Genomic DNA, 24055 nt, shown 5'->3' on the forward strand with positions numbered 1-24055 from the left:
TAAACAAATGCAGCTGTCTTGGACAAAATTGCTGAGCTTGTGAAAATAATTCTCAGCCCCTTCATCCAATTAATCTTTTTCATAAACTTAAAGATATTCGGAACCTTGGTGTGCATTTACTCAGCTACAGATGTATTGAGATTCTTCGATCAGTAACCTGGAAACTCCACTATAATTCGGGCCTTTTAGCACACGATTCTGAACATGCTACAAAAATCCAACTATAATACTAAAATAGTAGAAAAGATGTCAAAGTTCTGTGTGGAGAAATGGAAACAGAACTACTCGAGGGCAGATTTGATCGTATCTATCACCAATCATTATATAAGTTTAACTTTGCATTTTGATCTTTAAGTTATTCTCAGTTCCTTTGCCCAGAAGGACAAGTTCCAGAAGATGTACAACCTCAAGTTTTGTTCTAATACATACAGCCATAGAACATTATTTTAGACATCCATTACATACCTAAATGTGGGGACATCCCCACATTAACACCATTGGAAAGACTGTGATGCAGACTGCACAATTAATTTGAAGCAGCAGGTTCATGTCCTTGCTCAAAACCATTAAATAATGCAATATCACATAGAACTGATATCACAGGACATCAGAACTGTCTTCATGTAGGTTAAAATCATCAATGCACATATTACATAGTCCCTTGAAGTCAATGACAAAACTATTCCAATGAGACCCAGATTTCACTCAAAAGACAATCACAATAAATATATAAATCTCTACCTAGTGACAATAAAAAGCAGCAGAAATGAAGTTCAGGCTTTAAAGCACAGAAACAGTCAGTCCTTCAGTTTTTGGTGAAACTAAGGAAAGTACTTGCAAGACAAGGAGCTGTTTTGTCTGCTGTTAACGTGCTTTGGATCCCAACAGTTCCTGTGTTAGGCCACTCAGTAATCAGATAAGACTTCAGAATAAAAACAAACCTGGATTTGCTAGATGGTTTTGACAGTCACAAATTAAGTCATACTAGCAAAATATTTTAGTATTGACATTAAGAAGCTCCGTTTTTCAAGACTCCAGAGTGGAAGATTTGAAACTTCACTCCTTGAATAGTTCACAGCACTCCTCAAATAAGATTGTGTCAGTAAATCCTGGTGTCCAGTCCAAATTACAGCAAGTGAAATTGCATTCTGCTTATTTAAATTCCCCCCACAGTATCTATATGCAATTTTTATACTTGGCTAGCATTAAAAATGTTAGGTACTGTTCTACACCAGAGTGGTGATGGCAGGGAAAATCTTCTGCGATTCTGAGATTAACTGATAAAATCATCTTAAATATTGGAAGGTGAAAATGAGACTTTCTTAATACTGTTAAAGATTCTTTCATCTCTTAAACATATGTTACTCAAGACACTCTGATCAGTGCCAGGGTTAATAGGAAATCTTAATTTTCTCCATATCCATAAATTTCGAAATCAATCTTCAATAGTATATGGTGTTCAAAGTCATAAATATATGTTGAAGAGCGGGCATTTGGTGAGAACCTATTAATTGATATTGCTTATTTTCAAAATAAAACGAGACCCAAATTATGTTTTTCTTGGGATAAATTTGAGATTCAGTGAAAAAATATGCATCTGATGGAAACAAAACCGAAGCGTGGGACACTCAGACTTTGCAAGCGGTATTTAAGAATAAAAACAAAAATTAAATTATCATAATTTTATTTCTGTTACAAATTATCACAATCACAATTAATATAAAACAGAGAAAGCACTGAGAAAACTTGACTGTTAGATACAAGGTTTATCGAGGTGCAAAAGCCTCACCCAAGACTACTACTAGAAAACCTGTGACTGCATATTAGAGAAAACAGTTCTATGCATGAAACACCAAGTGAAAGAGAATAAGCAACATAGTATAATTGACAGGGATTAAAACACTTCCATGTTATATAAGTTTCTGAAGGAAATGGATGCTGGAGTATCATTTCTACCCAAGAGCCTTGTTTTGAGAAGACCTGTTTATAATTAGCTATTAAGAAAAGCTTCAGCAAAAACCACTCAGCCTTCATTTTAACTTATCCATGTTGCTCATACATTAGACAAACTATTTCCAAAAGCATTTAACCTCTAGTTATGACACTTTACATACTCTCTTACACTTGCTGCATAAGGCTAAAAAGAATCACTAAGTGAACATGAGGCTGCATTATTGCTTTGTAACAGGAACTGAGATGAAAATTCTTTATTGAGCTCCAAATAAAAACACTTGCATCACTAAACAACTTAAAGTTTAAATATACATTTTAAAAAGTGTATAACATACACTTTAAGGCTTTAATACAAGAAATACAGAAGAGGGTTTTCATACTCCGCAGCCTGTCTCGTTGCTGGCGAGGCACACGGGTAAGTACAATGCTCTAAGCAGTCCATAATTAACATGGCAGAAGTTCCTGAAAAAGAGCAAAATCAATTAATTCATACATATCCTGAGACTTAGCAACTATGAATTGTCTGAAGACTGTCAGATTACACATAGTAGGATCAGGCAATTACTCATAATAAAATGTATGCAGATTTATAGAAATCATTGCAGAAACTGCTACCATTGAAATTCAGTGCAAATGTGATGAAGTTCAATAAAGGCAAATTAATGATATGGTTTATTATCATTAACAATACTTGTTTGACCAGTAACACAAATTGACAATGTCAGAACACAAAATCCTACCAGAATGGATAAACTCTCCTAGATTAGTTTGTTACAACATAAAGGCAGGCTGCCTTCTACATCGATTTTTTTTAATTTAGGGTTTAAGATTATTTTTTCTTCTTTTCAAAACCTAACAGATTTCTTTGTATAGATTACCCTAAAGAAAAACACAAACCAAACCAGAAATGCAACAGCAGAACACAATGCTCATGAATGTTATTTCAGGAACTGTCAAGAGAAGTTCTATACTGGAAATATGTAGTTTCTAAGAATACCTAATACCAGCTGTTGGAACTGATGTAGCTTAATGTATAGGACACAAGAACAGATACAATGTGTTTGTTTAGGAGAAATGAAATGTATCCATGTGGAACACTGGAAGAAGGAAGACAATGGATTTAAAGTTCATAACACTATGATGCTCAATATATGCAGACTTTTTCCTAAATGTATCAAATTCAGATCTTACAGCTCATTAACAAATAAAATTGGACTAAAATGGTTAAGGTTTCACAGAATCGTATCACAAAATATTAGGGATAGGAAGGGACCTCGAAAGTTCATCCAGTCCAATCCCCCTGCCAGAGCAGGAACACCCAGCTGAGGTTCCACAGGAAGGTGTCCAGGCGGGTTTGAATGTCTGCAGAGAAGGAGACTCCACAACACCCCTGGGCAGCCTGGGCCAGTGTCTGTCACCCTCACTGTGAAGAAGTTTCTTCTCATATTTAAATGGAGCCTTCTGCGTTCCAGTTTGTATCCATTACCCCTTGTCCTATCATTGGTTGTCACTGAGAAGAGCCTGGCTCCATCCTCCTGACACTCACCCTTTACATATTTAAAACATTAATGAGGTCACCCCTCAGTCTCCTCTTCTCCAGCTCCAGAGCCCCAGCTCCCTCAGCCTTTCCTCACACGGGAGATGCTCCACTCCCTTCAGCATCTTTGTTGCCCTGTGCTGGACTCTCTCCAGCAGTTCCCTGGAACTGAAGGCTTTTATTCTTCAGAAATTCTTCTGAAAGGAAGCTTGTATCTCCAGTAAATACAGAGTTATCACAATCACAGAATGTTAGGGATTAGAAGGGACCTCAAAAGATCATTAGTCCAATGTTTCCTGTCCTTCTTGAACTGAGGGGCCCAGAACTGGACACAATATTCCAGATGTGGTCTCACCAGGGCAGAGTAGAGGGGCAGGAGAACCTCTCTGGACCTACTGACCACCTCCTTTCTAATCCACCTCAGGTACCATTGGCCTTCCTGGCCACAGGGGTACAGTGCTGGCTCATGGTCATCCTGCTGTCCCCCAGGTCCTTTTCCCCTATGCTGCTCTCTAATAGGTCATTCCCCAACTTATACTGGAACCTGGGGTGTTCCTGCCCAGATGCAAAACTCTACACTTGCCCTTGTTATATTTCATTAAGTCTTTCCCTCCTCAACTCTCCAGCCTGTCCAGGTCTCCGGATGGCAGCACAGCCTCTGATGTGTCAGCCACTCCTCCCAGCTTGGTGTCATCAGCAAACCTGCTGACAGTCACTCTATTCGCTCATCCAAGTCGTTGCTTAGTGTATTGAATAACACTGGTCCCAGTAGCAACCCTTGAGGCACTGCACTAGATACACTAGTTTCTGCTGAGATGGGCCACAACTAGGCAGCCACACAGCAGTACATCCAAACAGCCTCTGCATGATTCGACACAGACACACTCGTTTTTTTTCCCTCCATACCAAAAGGGGACCTGGAACAACTGAAGTGTTCATAGGACTGCAAAGCAGAAGAAAATTGGCACAAATGTGCACTGATACATTCATCCTCCATAGAGGATGTACTAAGGAAAGATGGAATAAAAGAAGTTGGATAAATATTGCAGAATATTCAATTTACTGCTGATTATCTACTATCCATCTCTGCTACTAGGTATGTGAGTTTTAACCCATCAACTTTCATTATATATGGTTTACATTAAACTTCATATTTTCAAATGAAAACTTGTTATGACTTATGAAACTCATCATATAACATGATTTAAGATGTGAACAGAAAATAGAGGTTTAGTCAATTCCACTATAAATATTTAAAAAATAGATTTCTAGACTCAGTTTTGCCATAGCAGTTCTAGCAGCTGGTATTGAATCTTTACTCTTTGAGCTCCAAATGCAGAAGTCTCCAAGCTCTCCTAACCTTAAGAGTTCTTTGCTTTAAATCTTTAAAATACTCTCAAAATTGTTATAAAGCCATCTTGTATGTGCAAAAAATTCCTTTAGCCTGCAATAGGAGTCTCTTAAATTTACTGTGGTATACAGAGGCAGTGCAACGTATGCAATATTTCTAAGTGTAGAGCTCTATTTATCTAAGCCGTGTCAACTAAAGGCACTGAGATCACGAGGTTAGCAGGAGGAACCACCAAATAGGAGATAAAGAAAAAATAAGTTCTATGTAAAATATACATAATCTGAGCATACATAGCCACTGATTTTTGCTGGTCTCCACCTCAGTGCCTGTAATTATGACATAAATTAAAGCCTTGTGTATATAGAAATAAGGACCTGATGAAAAGCTCCATTATTTCTCTAATAATTTCACAGATGGGTAAAGATACCTACCAAAGCATCAGAAGATTAAGGTTTTTGTTCTCTTGGCTGTCCAAGGAGGTGGGTTTCCTGACAAGAGAAAAACAAAAGGTATTTTTACTCAACTTCAAAGACTTTCAAATAAAAACTAAAAGAACAACAATAAATCAAACTATAATTAATAGATACATAATGATTAACAAAAAAGCTTTTAGATAACATTTGTAATGGTTAAGTTACTAGAATTTATGGAAAGAATAATATACTACAAACTATTGGTTATGAGGTTTTACAGTTGTTTAATAGGGCATAGTTTGTCCAAATTTAACTAGCTAAGCTAAGGCTTTTTAGATTACTAACACAAATTATACGTTTTAAAATGAGAATTTAGGCGTCCTTCAAGTCTTTCCTACATTCTAAAATGAAACTTTCTAAGTTGTAGTCTCCCTGTTTTTATCGGTCATATTAAGATAAATTAAGTGAGATTAAAATCTTATTTGATTTATTTACCTTTGCAAATGAAGACCGTTTTAAGGGTTACACATCCTCTGCCTCTGACGAAAGCGACCTCAATTAGTCAAGTCAGAAAGTCTTTAAAAGCTTTGGGTTTATTGCTTCCAGCACGGAGCGAGGTGGTCATTAACATGCCAAAATTCTCATAAAAATTCCAAAGTTGCACTAGTGAAAAAATGCTCAACAAGATGAAAACTAGTCACATCTTTTTCAGAAAATTCATTAGCTATTTTAAAGCATTTTTAACAAAGAATATTTTGATTTAATGTGGCACTCAAGCAGATCCATACCATTTGGATACTTTAAACAGCATTTATATTTACTGTGAGTATATATATATGCACACATTTAGGTTTATACCATTTTTTTTAAAGAAGTTGCGCAGTGTTTAATATGAGCCTTTTATGCTGATCACTGTTAAAAGTATTTCTCCCTGTTTACTACTATTTATGTTGTTTTATTATAAGATAAAGAATAAAATTAAGGTCACACACACTGATTTTCTTTCAAAAGTTTATTTAGTATCAAGCAAGGGTAAAACTTTGCTTAACACTACAGAACATTTCAAGACTTGAGTTACAAAATACCACATTATTTGCATTTGTAATTTGCTTCCCTTTTTACGCAGGTTTGCAAAGAGAATAACTAGCAAATGGCTGAAAATAAAAACTAAAAACTAAATTGTTGAAAACCTTTAAAATAAAAGGTTACGCTTATGTTAAAAGAATGGACTAATATTTAGTAAACCTATTTTTTAACACTAGTTAATCAAAGGTTATTCTTTTTGATCACCTATTTTTTCAAATACAGTTTGGAAATAACAAAGATCCTTGTTTTACATATCTTTATGTCCAGGTTGTTCTCTCATCAAAATATTTTAAGTTCAGTCCATCCATTCAGAATTTTAAGCGCTTTGATTTAATAAAAAGGGATTGTTCATAGAAAAAATTACTTTTGAACAGTATACAGGACTGGTGGAGATTGGATATTTCACAACATCAGACAGTACAATCAGTATCGGGCATATGGCTGGTCTCTGTAGACTCCTTTCGTTGTCCTTGCAGAAGGTGCCTTGTGTCGTGAGTTGGTCCATTCTTCTTGCCCTACAAGAAGGGAAAATACAGTTAGACCCCTTCCAATAGTCTCAGACACCGTACTTATTTTTTCCCCTTATTAATTGTGAATTAGATGATGACGACACTGTATTTACTGAAACCAAGGTGCACAAAGTGAAGTCTAACATCAGAACCAAAAAAATCTGGGTACCAAACATCTTGATGAGTTGCCCCACGATGCTTTTTCAGCACATAACAGCAAGGAACATGACAGGGCTCTGGCATTCAGCTGGACCTGCTTGTTGTAAATACACAGAAGTGCCAGCTATAGGGGCAGACCTACAAATAATTACGCTAACATAAAATGAAGCGGGGAGATGAATTATGTATAAGCAAACAAGCTGCCCACAGAAATAAGTTTATTTGCATCAGTACTGATTTAGGGTTAATTCAAATACACAATCCAACAGTGAAAAGCCTCAAGTTTCACTGCAAACACCTGTGGCTTCCAATAATATAGGGGCTATATTTGACTTCACTGTGAACATACGCTTCCTCTAAAATGCAAGAAATAGAAGGCAGATTATGAAAAAATTAAAAGGGCAAGGGAGATTGCCTGGTTGAATTTTGAAAACAAAGTTAGTGAAAAGCTTGTGCTATATTTAATGCTTCATAATCCTACCAGATTTTAGAGGTAGTAAATAACAACAAAAAGTAAACATGTATTCTCTTAAGAATAAGACCTACTGCGCCGTGCACTTACAACGAAAGACACAGGAGTAAATGTAGAGTTTAATGAAATAGTATTTACTTTAATCAAGTAAATGTATCTGAGTACTGCCCCCTAAAGAACAAAAAAAACCCAAACAGAAACACCTGAAAACAGTGTATGTGCTTCCATATCTGCTTTTGAAGAATTGCTCTGCCCTAAGCAGACAGGTGTCCAAGTGAACCCAATGCAATTCAGAAACTAAGGGTGGAATCCAAATGACTAGTTATGGTAATCTATGATGTAGGCAATCACTTTCTGTCTTTCTAGTCAATTAAAAAAACTAGAATATGACAAAGAACCCCTGTACTACTTTGAATGGAAAGATAACCTCCTCAGACGGCAGATATCTGAAGTTAGGTGACAGGAATCCCATAAGCCAAGGGTCCAATTTCACAGTCCCTTCAGAGAAGTCTCATCCTGGTTCCTTTGTTTTTAAATATGTAGGTGCTTGCCTGCAGAGCCTGGGTTATATATCATCCCTATGTGGTCAGAACATTTGCCCAGGAGATAAAAGGAACAAGTTCAAATTTGGCATAAGGTTGAAAGAATTAAACTCGCACCTCAGGCAAGTTCCACAGGAACCTGATAACAGAATAATATATTAATACATGAGAAGTAACCTCTTGTGCTGCTTATATTAAGCAAGGAAAGAAACCCTTGCCTAGCAGTAAAGGAGGCTGGCTGAGGAGTAAGAATTAAAATTATTCGAGCTTTTAAACATCCCTGCAAGGAACTGTTGAAATGCAAAAAATCAGTCTTGGTTATAGTTTAAGGGGAATACTTGCTTCCTTTCAAGCAACTGGTCAAATCAGTAGGGTACAGAGTCACCTTCCTTTTTATCAGTTTTCTTTTTGTTGCCATTCAGGGCTCTGAATCCTAAAAATGCTGATATTCTTCCTACATCCTCCAGACTGGCACCTGAGCTTCTCAGGGGAGGAAAAGCTCAGGTTTTACCGGGGAACGTTTCCTCCTGGCCAGCACTGGGCAACTATCTGCTTACTAAATCTTATGAATTTTAGTCTGAGGCACCTAATGTTCTTTACATCCTGTAAGAATGATTGTTAGTATCTAACTCCACATTTAAGATTGTACTTGAGGATCAGTTAGTTAAGAAAGAGTGTAACTATTTATGTGTGCAAAAATTTCAGCGGCTGTAACCCATAATCATTCGTCAAGGTATTTATAGTTTTCCTCTCAACTTGAGTAAATACATCACTTAATATTCTGAGTGGCTGGGATTTGATAAATAGAAAACCAATTTTAAATGCAAAAGCAATGAAAAATCCATATTTTTCAACCTTAAATACCGCAATCCATATTTCCCCCCATCAGTCAACTCTATCTACATTAAGCCATTTCATAAATTCTTCTCCCCCATCAATTTTGCTTTCATGAAATAGTCTTAGAAATATCAGGCTTATAATGTCAGTTTATTTTTATCTTGAAATACAGATTTAAGCTATATATCTATCAAGACCAATTGAAAGTGCTGAGGAACAGAGGAATTTCAATTGACCTCTTCTTTTGATGAACTGACTTTCCCCTTAAGCAAAATAATTAGTTTAAGCAGACGATGTTGAGCAAACTTCTGTATTAGGTGCATTAATCACAACAACTTCATTGAGGTCATTTTAGTTTTCAGCAGGAAGCTCTTCCAAATGGAGTTCACCATAAAGAATTTTAAGCAGAGCACTAAAATCATTGAAGCATTCATTACCCAGAATCACAACTCTTACACTAGTTACTTATAATCCCCAAATGCTGGAGATTTGAGTGATCTAGATTATATTTCTCTGATCTCTAGCCAGAGACTTAACATTTATCCTTTAAGGAAAGGTGCCTTTTAACATGTTTTATGCTTCTAATCCGTAACAGATTTCTTTAATTAATCCTGTCACTACCACATTTCTGACTTAAAAAAAATCTTTACCATTAACATGTTTTTTGCTTCATTATGCATTGCTTAGTCTCCATACGAGTAACCCACTGCCCTCATGTCTATTAACTACCTAAAATACTTTCGTAACCTTTACATAATGACTCCCTGCTTGATTTGACAAGACTGATACATGAAAATGAACTAATACAAAAAGACCGTACAAGTCCAAAATGCACCCAATTAGGCTTCAACAGAGAACTTCAGCGTATTCTTACCTTGCACCAACTTTTAATGCCAGTTGTGTCACATTAGAAGCGTTTGTTTTCAGCTGGAAACAGTTCCTGAAAAGAGGTCCTAACACCCCCATATTTCTCCTTAAATCTCTTTGAATGTGTCACCAAAATGGTACTTGCAGCCTGATTCAGATTTTAATTTTTTTGATATTAGTTTCCCATGACTCTGTTAGCTAACAGACCACAGACCCTCCTTCAGTATTCTTCTCAATAACCACATGAGGAGCCCTGTGACAGAGCAGAATCCCTGAGCAGCTGTTACCCACTGCAAAACTGAAACCTGCCTTATGGAAATTCTTATTTTGATTATGTGTTTTTCAAGAGTCTACTACTGTAGTCATTCAGCTCATAAAACCACTCACCATAAGAGTCGTACGTCTCTTCACTCAGTCCGTGGCCATAATCATAGTAATCTGCTCCACTGGATGGGAGGAGGGAAGTAGGAAAGAAAAAAGAAACAAAGCAGTTATTTTTTAAGAAGCAAAACTCATCATTACACATTCTACCTTTGAAAAGAAGAAAGTTTGAAGGATGTAGACATGCCCCGAAGTAAGAAATGTAAGCATCCATGTGATACAATGACAGCTGAGGTCCTGTTTGTTCATTAATAAGAAAATACACCACATTTAGGCCCGTTTAGGATTTGTTCTTAATCACTGAGCCCTGAGTACACAGTGTTAGATATAAATATAAATTCTCATATCCATATAATTACAGTTATGGATGGGAAGCTTTAAGATCATATGAGTCTCAATGAAAGAAGAGTAGGAGTTGTAGGTACTGAACCCAATTCCTTTGTGTTATAAACTTTTTGTTACCTACTGTTGCCTGGTATTTTGTCTTTACATCTCTAAATCTGCTGATAAAAATTCAATAACAGAGATGTTGATCAGAGCATTATATAGTTTCTATACATGTACAGGTTCCAGTGTCTTCAAAGCAAGATACCTGCACACAAATGCAAGTGCAATTCCAACCAAAATGATTCTATGATTATTAAGACAGCTGAGTGGAAACCAAAGGAGAAGCCTTATTACACACTATTTTCCTACTATGCTTTCATATAAGTAGAGCTATGTATATATAGAACTATGTCTTTTGCATAATTGATGGAACAAATGCCTATTATTAAAGTTTGTAGGACACTGAAAGCCAGTCTCTTGTTTCTTTCCTTTTATTTCTAACCACAGTCAGAGCCATGGCTGATGATATTTGGAAAATACAGACTAAAGCTACAAGTCATTTCATTCAGAGTGAGAAGGAAATCACTGTAATATATGATCACTAGCAAGTAATTACTAATATTGACAAAATGCTTCTAACAGATTGATTGCGAACAAAATAGAAACCAGTGAGAAAAGGCAACTGATAGGCTTAACATGAATTAGCAGGTAAAGCATTAATATAAAACAAATACACCACAATCATTCTAAACTGACAAAAGGCAAAGATTTTGTGTTTTTAACTAGTTTTAAATCTCACAAAATAATCCTGGTCAGAAATAAATATCTGGAATGTGTGCAAATGTGTATCTAAAAAGCGTGGATTAATATTTGTTATTCTGAGTATAAGGCTTCCTGAACTCAATCTTAAGCAGAATGCACTATGGAGACCCACAAAAAATTATCTGTATCCAACCTTCATGTTATCTGTGGTTTGTCAGTCCATGTGATGAGGATCCCAGAACAACAGGGGTGAAGTTTAAGCATAAGATATAACATAATTTTGCCTGCAGCAGCCAGTGATAAAACAATCTTTATTCTGACAGCCAACTTAAAACTGACATTCAACAGTACTTGATTCGTCTAAGGTTGTCATCAAGTGCAGAACCCTAGAGCAGCTGAGCCCTATCCCCAAATCTGTCAATCCTGTCAGAATGACTTTTGGAGGGTTTCATTTCATAGACTGAAAATATCTATTAAAAATATGACTCACGTAAATCGCAAAATGAATGAATATCAGAAAGGAAAAATCTACTTATATTGAAAGAATAACATGTCCCATATGTTTATTAATGGACAAACCCATCAAAATTAATATTCTTTCAAAAAAGTACAAGTTACAACGTGAAGTTGTGTTGTCTAGTGCGATAATCTCCACTCCGAGCACTTGGCTTTTTGCTCTAAGAACAGAGACAACACTCCCTCAACTCAACTGCATGTTAAACAAATGGAAAACTTCAGATGAGACAACTTCAGCTACGACCCAAAGAAAAGGGTACATATAGATAGCTCTGGGTAAAAATAACATCATAATAGTAGTATCATAATAGTATAATAGTAGTATACTAATAGTTCTGGGTAAAAAAATAAAGAAAACATTAAGATTATTTTTTTGGTTTGTTACATTGGTAACAGTTTGAATAGCCCATGGAATTCAGTCAAAACCAAGATATCTGACTTCTTTGGGGGAAGATATCCAGATAAATCTTGTACTGTAGATGAAGTTGCAGCTTACAGAACTATGTTTTCTTCAATCACCCACTAAAATGAAAACTAGTCAAAGGAACCCGCAATAAACTCATTTGTGAATTGTATATTTGAACTCAACTGAGAAAGTAGAGGTCAATTCTATTCTGAGAAGTTTAATTTTATTAAGTAATTCTTCTTCTGGACAGAAGTCATGTTCATTTTTTGTTTTAAAAGCATCCTTGATGTTTATATCTTTTATATACATTCTCTAGCATCTCAGCATTCTGACTGAAGACTATTCAAACTCTGTATTTCCTATTAATGGATTTATTCTGGAAACTGTTTTCTTCCTATTTTAATTTCCTCTCATAGAAAGGAGAATAAAAGCCCCAAACCAGTTTCATTTTCTTTTTTACCTCATGTACCTCCCTTCTTTCAGAACAAGGTAAAAACGCAACATGGATCCCTTCTTTTTTCACCCAGCAAGACTACACCTTGAGTCTGGTTTCAGTTCATATGTTTCAAGACATGAAATATCTATTTGAGGCCATTTCTCTCAATTTTCTGTTCTTATTTTTTTTCCTTACTTCTCTAGTTATCTTCAAGTAGTTTTCCCCCAGCAGTAGATGGGGGTGGTATCTGAAAATTCAGTGGTGTAGATGTAGATGGATGATTGGATTACACGGCATAGTCAGGTGAGTTTTCAAGCATTTTCCTACCCATCAAGGAAAAAGCACACATGCAATCAACACTGGAGTCTTAGGTATAAATCAAATTGTTTTGTATATATAGAGCCTTATTGCATCTACTCTTTAATTTCTTCTGTATTCCCATTCCGGCACATTGTCTCCGGGCTGACAAGGGAGAAGACAGAGGTAGCAAAGAAAACACGCTTTGATTTTCCGTGTCAACATAAAAACCTGGAACCATCTCATGGTATGGAAGGATTAGCTAGCAACAATAAACTTAACAAGTACGTAGCTTCTAATTGCTGAGGGCTGGGCATTAATCCTACAAAGCTTAGAGGATGTGTGAAGTGAAGCTTAAGTAGTTTAAATAAGGCCAGGGGGAAATGCCTGTTTTCTCTGTCCAAGAAACAGCCTATGATAGAGAGGAGTAACCTCAGATTTTATCACTGCATCACTGACGATGTACAGCCTTAGAGGAGCTTTTTTTATGGAGTAAAACAGAGGACTGAGAATCTTCCTGACATTTTTCTAGAACCACTATACTGTGAGAAGTGTCTTAAAATACTTTAATTTAGAGGTATTCAACATAAGCCTTCAAAGGTCTTGTGGAGTATGACCTGAATTTCACAAGCTTTTCTGCTAAGCTGATTGTTTCTGAAAATATCTCTATGAACTATAAGAGAAGACAAATCTTTATGAAAAAAAACAAATAGCAGTAACTGCTCTTGACATGACAGTTAAGTCTTAAGGAACTATTATCTTTTATACTACATTAATTATCAGCTTATGTTTGGAGATGTTGGAATGTTCTCTTGGTACAAATATCAACAGAATGGTAGAGTTTTCAACCTAACACTCATGAAGATAACAGAATAGGTCACTACAATGTTTTTGGGACAATCATATGACAGGCCTTGTCAACCACCCGGTGGAAGTACTCTGTTCTATTTCCGAAAAATGAATAAAAGTAGTCAAAACATATTGTGATTAATGAATGTGACTGCCACAGCTCTTTAGATTTGATACAGACATCTTTTAGAATCAGAATTATGGCATTTTTGTGTTTGAAAACAACAGCAGTATGGCAAGGGGCCTGATTGCTAAGGGGAGAGTAAAAGGCCTCTGATTAAAAGCTTCTGGTTTACTGGTAAAGACCAGTTTTAGGTACTGACAAGCCTGGTTAACAGGTTTAAGCACTGAGTGAACTGATATTTTCTTCTTCAGTGATGAAAAACAGCTTTTACAACCAGTTCAGCTTCTAGTAATGCTTACTAGGAAAAAGAAAAATCTGCTTTCCCTTTCAAGTATTGGTATCATAATTAACTTTGGGACTGATTCCTTCAGACAGAAGCCAGGGCAGATTCAGAAAGTGACAAAAAACCCTCTGAAACACAAAGGGTTCCTTTTCTGATCAGAGTAGCTCCACATGTATCATCTTCAGCCTTCCACCTAGAGGTTGCACAGAATGGTGAAGTAGAAAGAACAAGCGAGCATCTCTCCAGCAAGAGGTCTTCAACCATAGATCCTGACTGATATGATCACATCTGAAGAGAAATTTTCTACAAGGACATGCCTCTTTATGACTCACACCAGATCTTCACACTTATAACAAAAGTTATCTAAAAAAACATCTGTCAACATTAAACAGGAAGAAGAGCAGCCCCAAATGTTATTGTCAAGACAACCATGACAGCAGCCAAGTTTCTTACATCCTTATAATTGATTTGAATATCTGTTCTTAATGCTGCTTTGAGTCATTAGAACACCATATTCTGTAGCCCAGATTACAGCAGGATAGCATAAAAACAGATATCAAGATACACCTCTCTTCTTGCATCTCGCAGATAAATTTTTATTTAATACCCAGTTCCAATACTTCCTAGCAGAAGTTTCTTTCATACATACTCTCCTCCCTGCATCTTGGTTTGTCTGTAAAACAATGATCTCAGAAAGCAGAGACCTGTATGTGAAAGCTTCATAAAACAGAAAAACGATGCAATCTTCCTTAAATTAAATCTTATTGTACTCTCATATGGATAATACAAATAAAAAATCTATTTCCTGTAATCCTAAAAGATTATCAGAGTGCCCCCTCAAGGATTCCATTAGATATCACTATTTAGAAATCACTTTTTATGTAGGAAATTGTAATAAAATTAACTTCCGTAGAACAGTGAAATGCCCTCAGAGGCATCTTTATTCCGGTGCTACCTACCAGGCACAGAACTATGTCTGTCTATATATTCCTAGCAGAATGCTACACATTTCCCTAAAGCTAATGGTTTTACCATCTGAAATGTCCAGTTGTGGGTGTCTGTGAACTCAAGTCTTTTTTTCCCCCCCCATTTCACTCATTTCCCATCTCTCAGAACAGCAAAGATAAACAGCAAGTAGCAGAGGTGACTGACCTACACAGCACAAATAAGGCATCCCTTCAGGAACAGCAGTATGGACCTATACATTGGCCTTGAGACTACAGAATACAGCAACAATTCATTCCTAAACACGAGACATGCTAAATCAAATGTCAAAAATTCGCTACCTCAAGTAAGAAAACACCAGCAGAAAAAAACCTGTGCGAACATCAGCATTTTGGTTTGGCTTGTGAATTAGAACCAGCCTCACATCACATCTGGTTTGCAAAGCAGTTTGGGGGAAGTGAACTAGACAGTGGAAACTAAACTTCAGTGTGTACCAAATGTGCTCCAAACACTGAGCTGAGAACAGAGATGTGAACCAACATGAACTTTGGCAAAATACGTGGGTTTTTCTTCCTTTTTACCTCCAAACAGACCAGACTATTAATGACATTGGAAGCAGCAGAGAATAATGAAGATCTGACTGGTATCAGTCAAAATCTATCCATTACAATATTGGAAGCAGCTGCAGGTTTTATTCCATGTAATTCTTAGTTATCCCTCTTGAGTCCTGCATAAGATGTCAGAGATCTGAGTTGATGTTCTTGCCACAGACTGGAATACAAGAGAACACTGTCTCCAATACATCAGCATCCACAAATACTGCACAGACGGTATGTCACCATTCCATCATAAGAAATAAAACACAGTAAGATACACATCATCTTTATAATTTATTGAAGAAGCAGTACAACTTTCATCAGTTTGCTATAAATCTGATACCCTTACTCATCAGTAGAAACTGAAGAGCATTTGAGAGAAAAAAAAAATCACTCCATCCAAGTTTTATAATTATAATTCAAAAAGAATAGAAGTGCCATCAAGGAATGTATTTGACTAAAGGCAGATTATATTTATCTGGTTTTAGGGCTGCATAATCATAAACATCTGACAGATACCAAAGCAATGCTCTACCATGTTTGAGATTTTTCCAGGTTTGAGCCTTGCCTGCCCAAGTATGATGCTGTAGATCTCTTTCTCTTGTATTAGAAGATAATTCAATCCATGTAACTGCTAATACTTGTTTGCTGGGTTCATGTAGGGTCTATTTTTAAGATATCAACATGTACATTCCAAACACATTCTACCTGACAATTACACCACAATACACCTCAAGTTCTGGTGGTTACTAAATAGTATTTTTCATTGTCTGTAAACTGAACGATGGTAAAATTGTGCTTACAAGTACAATTTACAGCTCCCAGTATTTCTACTAAAATAAAATACAAGGAAGAGAAACAAGATCATTTTGCAGTCTTCTTGCAAGCATCTCCCTCTTCTAAAGTTGCCCAATTAAATATGTTTCCTCACAAACAGAAAGAGACAAGTTTTTTCTTCCTTTCAAAGAAAACTAAATACCACAGGACAGCCTAAGAGAAAACTGCAATTTTCAGTTACTGCAGACATACTACGTTGGCTGTCAACCAGCAAAATAGCATCAGATCTTCATCTACAATAAGGTGTTTTGTGACAAAAATATGTTCTGAACCAGTGAAGCTTGACTTCTCAAGCTTCTCATGCAACTAATATTGGCTTCTAAGTGCGAGTTTCTAGTGAAGTTCCTTCTCAACACTGCAGAAAAATAAATCTTCCCTATATATATTCTTCACTATCTGCTGCAAGTGTGAATTTATGATGCTGTCCTTTCTCTAGCCAGAGAGACTGTGTAGTCCCTCTTCCTTATCTTGATACCTCTTACTGAAACTGGGAGAAAGTTAATTACTACATAAGACATTGGAAAAGTTATTTCTAACAGAATAACTTTAATTTGTAAGACTTGGAAGCCTGATTATCCAAGTGCTGTCTCCAAAGACCATCAACTGCATTGCTGCAACCACCTGTTGAGGCCTAGTGACTGGATCCTCTCCATCTTGGTTACCGCTCTCGTCCCAGCTTAAAGCACCTGTTTTAAACATTGTAATTCAATTGAAGCCCTCATATAATTAAGATCTTTTAAAAACCATGACTAATTCCACAAGTTACTATTAGTAACTATAATATAGCATTTAATATTTCCAAAATATTCACTATTAGTGACTTTTTCTTCGTGTTACAGAATTCTTATCCTATTTGACCCGTCTTTTCCTCAAGTTTTCACCTGTGTAATCAGCAAAGGGAAAAAATCTTAAATGCTACCGAATACTAATCCTCATTAATTATATTGTGGTAATTCAATCACCTACTTTAAGGTGCTGTACAATCACCTATGTAAAATTAATCACAATCACACAAAATGAATACTAATTTTATTCAATAAATCCTTTTTAATTCCTCAAATATTTTAAAATTCGTGTTAATACTTTTTGTAGTACTATAACACCACTATGTAAGTTTTATCCAACAGGTCATAGTTAAATTTAATAGCAAAGCCATGAAGAAAACCAACACTTTTTTTGTACCTAAAAAGCATTTTCCTAAGTGTAATGAGTACAAATGAAAAGTAATGCTAACACTTCTTAAATAGTGAACTAATCTACTAATGTCAACATGACAAGGACTCTAAAAAACTTATTTTTTAATGAGTGCACCATGTGATATACTTGTGGTTTTTATATCATTACACTTCAATTGCCTTAGTCTAATTCCTGTTTATTGAGGTCTCAGACAAAATCTCTAACTCAAAAAGAAATACATATATATACACACTAGACTTACATTTAGAACTATCTTTGCTATCAGGGCACTTCTGAATATTTTAACTTCTCACATTTTAACAAGGTAACAAAAAAGGAAAACCTGAATAAATAGATCTGGAAAACTGCATAAAATAATCTTTTCCAGTAATATGAACGTAAAAATTAAGCGGGAAACCACATGGCAGGCATTTTCGGTTAAAAGATACATTAGCTTGTTTATGCTAATGCTTTTGAGTCTTTATTTGCACAGAATTATAATCTCCAATAAGATTGTACATACCAGGTGTTCACAAGCAACAACAAATGTGAAATACTAGCCATTTTTACTATCTCCAGAAGTCAAACTGCTGTGGATTAATCTGATTTATAAGTCGGAGCATGAAATACAAACAGCTACTAGCATTAAAATCGAGAGAATTGCATCTTGAAAAGCTACAGTTAACAGGCACTGTTTTGCATATAATGCATATTTATACATCCTGGAAATGCATGATTGCTGACAAACTACACAATGTAAATTTAAAACACTGAACATCACTAACAAAATGTTAGCAATTAACTTTCAAATACCAATAGCAATACCTTCATAAGCCAATTACAAATCCATACACTCAGCTTTTAATGAAAATCCTCCTCTTATAAACAGTAATGTTGTAATCTTTTCTATGATGAATAAGCACCTGAAATTCGAGTTCCTAGTAGAAAATGCTCTTGCCAAGAACTACACATTAGGAATCAGCTCCTCTCAGAACTGAGATGTCCCTGGTGTGGCACAAAATTAGGGATTTAGAGATTCAAAGGATTTTAGGAAACCAATTTAGTTGTATTAAGGCATCACTGAACAACGGCCACTGCTGGATTTCAAAGCGTGGTGTGCTTTTTTTGTTTTAAAGTCCTCTTTTCAAACTGACATCCAGTTACTCAGTTGTTAAGTAACTCCCATAACTTATGAAAGAAAAATTTCCTCAAACTTCTCAAACTATAGTCTTCCCTACTTCAAAGAAATTTTACATCTTGAATCAGTTGCTGTCAAAACAAACAGTAAAGAATAAAGCCTCACTGCATGGCATTGGTAATGCTGGGTTTTCAACATGCTTGGGGATTACCAGATGAGCAGTTCTCTTTATGCTTTTACAGAATCACACAGAATCACAGAATCGACTGGGTTGGAAAAGAGCTCAGAGATCATCCAGTCCAACCCTTGGTCCAACTCCAGTCCATTGACCAGATCATGGCACTAAGTGCCATGGCCAATCTCAGTTTAAAAACCTCCAGGGACAGTGAGTCCAGCACCTCCCTGGGCAGCCATTCCAATCCTGACCACTCTCTCTGCAAAGAATTGCTTTCTAATAGCCAGCCTAAATTTCCCCTGGCAGAGTTGAAGCCCATGGCCCCTTGTCCTATTGCTGACTGCCTGGGAGAAGAGCCCAATCCCCACCTGGCTAGAACTGCCCTTCAGGTAGTTCTAGAGAGTGCTGAGCTCACCTCTAAGCCTCCTCTTCTCCAGACTGAACAAGCCCAGCTCCCTCAGCCTCTCCCCACAGGTCTTGTGTTCCAGTCCCTTCCCCAGTCTTGTTGCTCTTCTCTGGATCCGCTCCAGCACTTCAATCTCTTTTAGATAAATAATTCAAAATAAAGTTGCAGCATGTACTTCTCGCTTCCCAATGCATTAACCAATAAACACAGAGTGAACTAGATGTACTGAATAAACATAGGTACAGTAAGGAGAATTTTCCAGTTGTCTCAGTTCAGATTAGCTTGACTGGATTGCTTTAAGGTTTAACAGGTAATTTACAGGTATTTGAATGTATCACATTTTGGTATGATTTGACATGTCAGCAATTATTGTTAGATATATAAGAGCAACTGAGAAACAATGTGTTTAAACCAATGGCACAATGGTTATCCAGAGAAATCTAGAGCATTAATAATTGCAAAAACCAGAAAGTATTCCAGAAAACTGCAGGTGACCCCAGCAATTACCTTAATTCCTAATATTCCCCCTCTTAAATCAATGTTCAGATGAATTTCTCCTACAATGGAGTGAAGGTGAGATCACCAAGACTGAACACCTAAGCCAGCTTTTAAACTGCAAAATCTAATTAAACACAGAAGGGCTACATTACTACATGAATGATGGACACAGGCATACAGTTATACAAATTATTCTTTTCATAATTGAGACTACTGATCTCTGTTCTAGGTAAAAACAAAGATAAAGTTGGTTTTGTTCTTTTCTAAGAAAAGAAGTATCCAGTTTTAAATGCTAGCAGACAAGCCTAAAGAAGTTATTTGGAACTTCTGAGTGCCACGATGCAGACAGATGGGGTTGTCCACATTTTCTCTTGTGCTACAGTAACCGCGTCAGCCATTCTCTCTTGATAGTAAACTCAAAAGCACACAAAAACCTTTAATGCTGTTGGAGAGGTAACGAACCCAGCCCCCTTCCTTGGCAACCTTGTCACATAATCTGAATTTTAATAAGAAACCTCGTTCTCCGGCGTGTTAACTCTCCGCAGCATCTGTCACTGCTATGAATGGTTGATCATAAGTACCTCTGTAGTCATCTCAGTGCTATTAAGCAGATGGCAGCGCTAAATCCGAATGATGTAGTACATCTCCCCGGTGGACTCGGCTTCCATACACTACCATTATTCTACAATTCCTCCGTGATAAATCTTATGTATTCTAGAGAACATTAAAGAGTGAACTGACAGTGCCAATTGATTTATTAGCATCCATTTCCCTCTGCCCTATTATTGTCTTCACAAACACTTGTGCGGATCACGTATGGAAGCCACTAAGGGACAAAGGCACTTTTGCTCGATTTGAAACATATTTCAGAGGCTTAATGTGAACAGAGTTTTTCTTCATGCTGAAAATGTTTAAACTGATCTACAAATTTAAATGAAGAATGAAACAAACGCTCCTGTTTCCTCCACAATGTTCTCCTGTGCACCAGCCACCATGAGCATGGGGTTTCACACTTTAACTCACATTCTACTATAAGATCCCGAAGAGGTATTTAGTATACATACAATTGCATGTGTTAAATGGCTACATATACATACAGAAGACATTTTGAAGGAACTACTGAAAATCCACCCTGCATGACAGAGTAACCTTCATCCTCACCTTGCTGCTCCTTCACGAGGCGCTGAGTATTTACCAGGAATGATCGGAGCCTTTGATCATGTTCACTATGCTCTATTAAGGTAAAATTGTCTTCGTTGCTTTAAGTATGTGCCAATCTTTGATCTTCAGAAATTGAGAAATATTTTGTTTACATTAATTTTAGATTGTCTTTTTTTAATAACAATAATGAACAGCCCAGTCAATTCATCATCCCTGTTTATACCAGTAAAAATATCGTCTAACAACCCTCTGCAGAAAACTATACATATAATTTAGTCACATCTCTTCTAAAAATCACTTAAGATACCTCTTCAAGCTCCACACAGCTCCAAGGGATGTTTTTAAAGTCTTTTTGACCATTAAAAAAGAATTCTGTTAAAAAAATATCCTGAAGCACTATTTGGGGCTTTTTTACACGAACAAACAACTGTGGGTAAGATGATATTTTAAAGGAGAACTACTTTTTATAGGATTAGAGGGCATTAAGACAGATGAGAACTTGTAAAAAGCTCTGATCTTTCTCTTCCTATTAGCACTGTGACAGGTTTTAACTGAAGCTTCAGATTGCCAAGCACGAGCAAGGACACAGTTTCACAGTGTCAAATAAAATGCCATTAAACTATTAAACACCCATGATTTGGTAGCAGTGAGCAGTTCAGTTATAGAAAGGAAGAACTGTTTGCAAAGACACACAAAGTCTCAGCTACATTAATGCACGCAAAAATATACAACATGCTGTTATTCAAAACTGAAGATCATCCATCCTAGAACACCTCAGATTTGGCCAGTTCTGGGAAATACACTAGAAATGTCAAAATTAAAAGCAACACAGGAGAGTCATGTTGTGCTGTACTGAATGGTCAAATTTGGTGAGTTTCCATCTTCAGAGGAATCGCTAAAATAAGCAAAAACTTTAAAAAACTGAGTTTTTGAACTGTCTCCACTGTATCACATGTACATTGTGCACACGATCTCCACTTGTGAACATTAAGCAGGTTTTACAAAGTGCAGGAAGAAGGTTCATATACTGAAGAACCACTGAAAATAATTTAGTCAGCAAACCCATCTTTTCGGTTTACTAGATACTTATCAAATTTTCCTCTTCAATATAAATTATCATTAATATTACCATCTTCTAGAGAAATTAATATCAGAACACTTACTAGAAATGTTATTTTTTAAGATAATTACTGAATAATCTGCTGGGAAGTGACACACCTATCAGTCTAAATTTCTATAAAATGTGAGTCCCAGTACACCAGGATCTAGATTCCCCCAAATATCTATACTACTACTATAAACTTACAAAAGAAAATCGTTATTTACATACACTAGACACTAATTGATGCATTTAAACACATGAATGCCCTCAATGCACAAATGTATTTTCTTTCCATGCTTTATGAGGGCAAAACATCAAGAATGATACAAGGCTAAACTACGAAAACAATACACTTTTCCCTAATTTCCTTCACAGTAAGGACATTGAAACACACCTAAATATGATAAGTATCTCTTAGTGGTTACCAAATGACATTTTGCAATATGGGTGACCATTTGATATTCAGATTAAAGACAGGAATGCTGTTCTAGGTAGCTCAGATGGCTGTTTATAGTTATTACTTCTTGCCTGCCAATACAATCCTAAAAATCTTGTTTGCCAAGCCAGAAAATGAGTGTCAATACCCTGTGAGAAACATACAAGTGAATCATTTCTTGTTGTCTTTCACAATGTAGCACTTAAAATTAGAGGAAAAAAAATGAAGTAATTGTTCAGAAGATAATGAATTCAACAAAATCTAACCATATTGTGAATTTACAGGTAAAATACAAAGCAGAGCAATCATTTAATGAAGTATCTCCTTCCAGACTGGGCTAAGCATCTGTACAAACTATATCTAAGGATATTATACATATTATCTATTAGTGGTTTGCAAGAACAATTTCTTGGGAGATTTACTTTTTGCTAATTTTAGTTCAACGGAAAAATATATTGCTGAGGACCTTAACATAGAGAAAAAATCAAATCTAATCCAAGTAATGTTTAGCTTTGACTCAAGTAAATGACTTCGTAATGAAGTCCAAATGTTTGTGCGCAATAAACCCATTTACCAACACTAGAAGCAGTAAAACAGAACAGAATTACCAACATAAAAGTTGAGAACTATTTTGGTAATCTTCTTTTTGGAAAAAAAGTCCATTACTAGCAGCTGCTCTCTAAATGTAACATCCTACAAAGCCTCATATTTGGAAGGTCCTACACTGCTGGTTTCTGAAGTCAGATTATTTTTATCAGTTTTCTGTAGCTTATAAGACTCTGGAGGAGCCAAGTATAACACACAAAGGTATTTTCATTCTGTTAGTTCTCAACCATAATGACATTTAACTTTCCACTAAGCTTTTTCACATTGACTAAATTGTCAGGCACAGGGAAATACTCATCTACGCAACAAAATTTAAGTTGGGTGTGTCAACACTATAGCAAAACAGATGTCAGGTCTAAACGAGCTTTGTTCTCAACTTCGCTGTTAACCATCCTGTACTATTTTAGGTAAGGACACATGGTAAAAACATCTTAAGTATTCAAAAGGTGAAACAGTCTAATCAGTATCTATTTATCAACATCACAATATCTATAATTATCTCCTTTTCCTATCATCATCTTTTTCCCAGAGGACAAGGTTTGGAGCTCTGATCACCCCAAATAAAGCAGCCACGCAGAAATAGAGGTTTTGGGTTTATTTCACCATTTTCTCAGCATAATTGTTATGACCATTTGAAGTTTACTGCCATAAAACTTTGAAGAAATTCTCAATGACATTACAAAATCTACTACTGCTCAAATTATGAATGCTTCATCTAAGAGAAAAAGAGAATAAACTGGAGCTCAGTAAAAGGTGCACAGAAGGTCCCTTTCCAGACATGTGCATTAAAACTTCCTAATAGTGGGGATGATCAGCCAAGCTGCTAAATAATGTATCATATCACATTTCAGTTCTAACTACCAACTAAAACA

The 24055-nt window shown here is 36.2% G+C and overlaps 1 protein-coding gene across 4 annotated transcripts in view; it reads right to left on the reverse strand.

The window, feature by feature from the left end:
- Positions 1-1667: 1667 nt before the first annotated feature.
- Positions 1668-24055, reverse strand: part of KHDRBS3 (KH RNA binding domain containing, signal transduction associated 3) — a 97408-nt gene continuing 75020 nt past the window's right edge. For 3 of the 4 annotated variants that reach the window (XM_065832573.2, XM_071803777.1, XM_065832572.2), the window contains 2 exons: positions 10114-10172; positions 6252-6855 (listed from right to left, as the gene is read on the reverse strand). In XM_065832573.2, coding sequence (XP_065688645.1) covers positions 6764-6855; positions 10114-10172 — 151 coding nt within the window. In that variant the 3' untranslated portion in view covers positions 6252-6763. Of the gene's footprint in view, positions 2416-5272; positions 5330-6251; positions 6856-10113; positions 10173-24055 lie in introns of those variants that run through there. The other variant, XR_010650990.2, reaches the window with a different exon arrangement.

The sequence above is a fragment of the Patagioenas fasciata genome, chromosome 2 (assembly GCF_037038585.1).
Source record: "Patagioenas fasciata isolate bPatFas1 chromosome 2, bPatFas1.hap1, whole genome shotgun sequence".
Taxonomy (NCBI): domain Eukaryota; kingdom Metazoa; phylum Chordata; class Aves; order Columbiformes; family Columbidae; genus Patagioenas; species Patagioenas fasciata.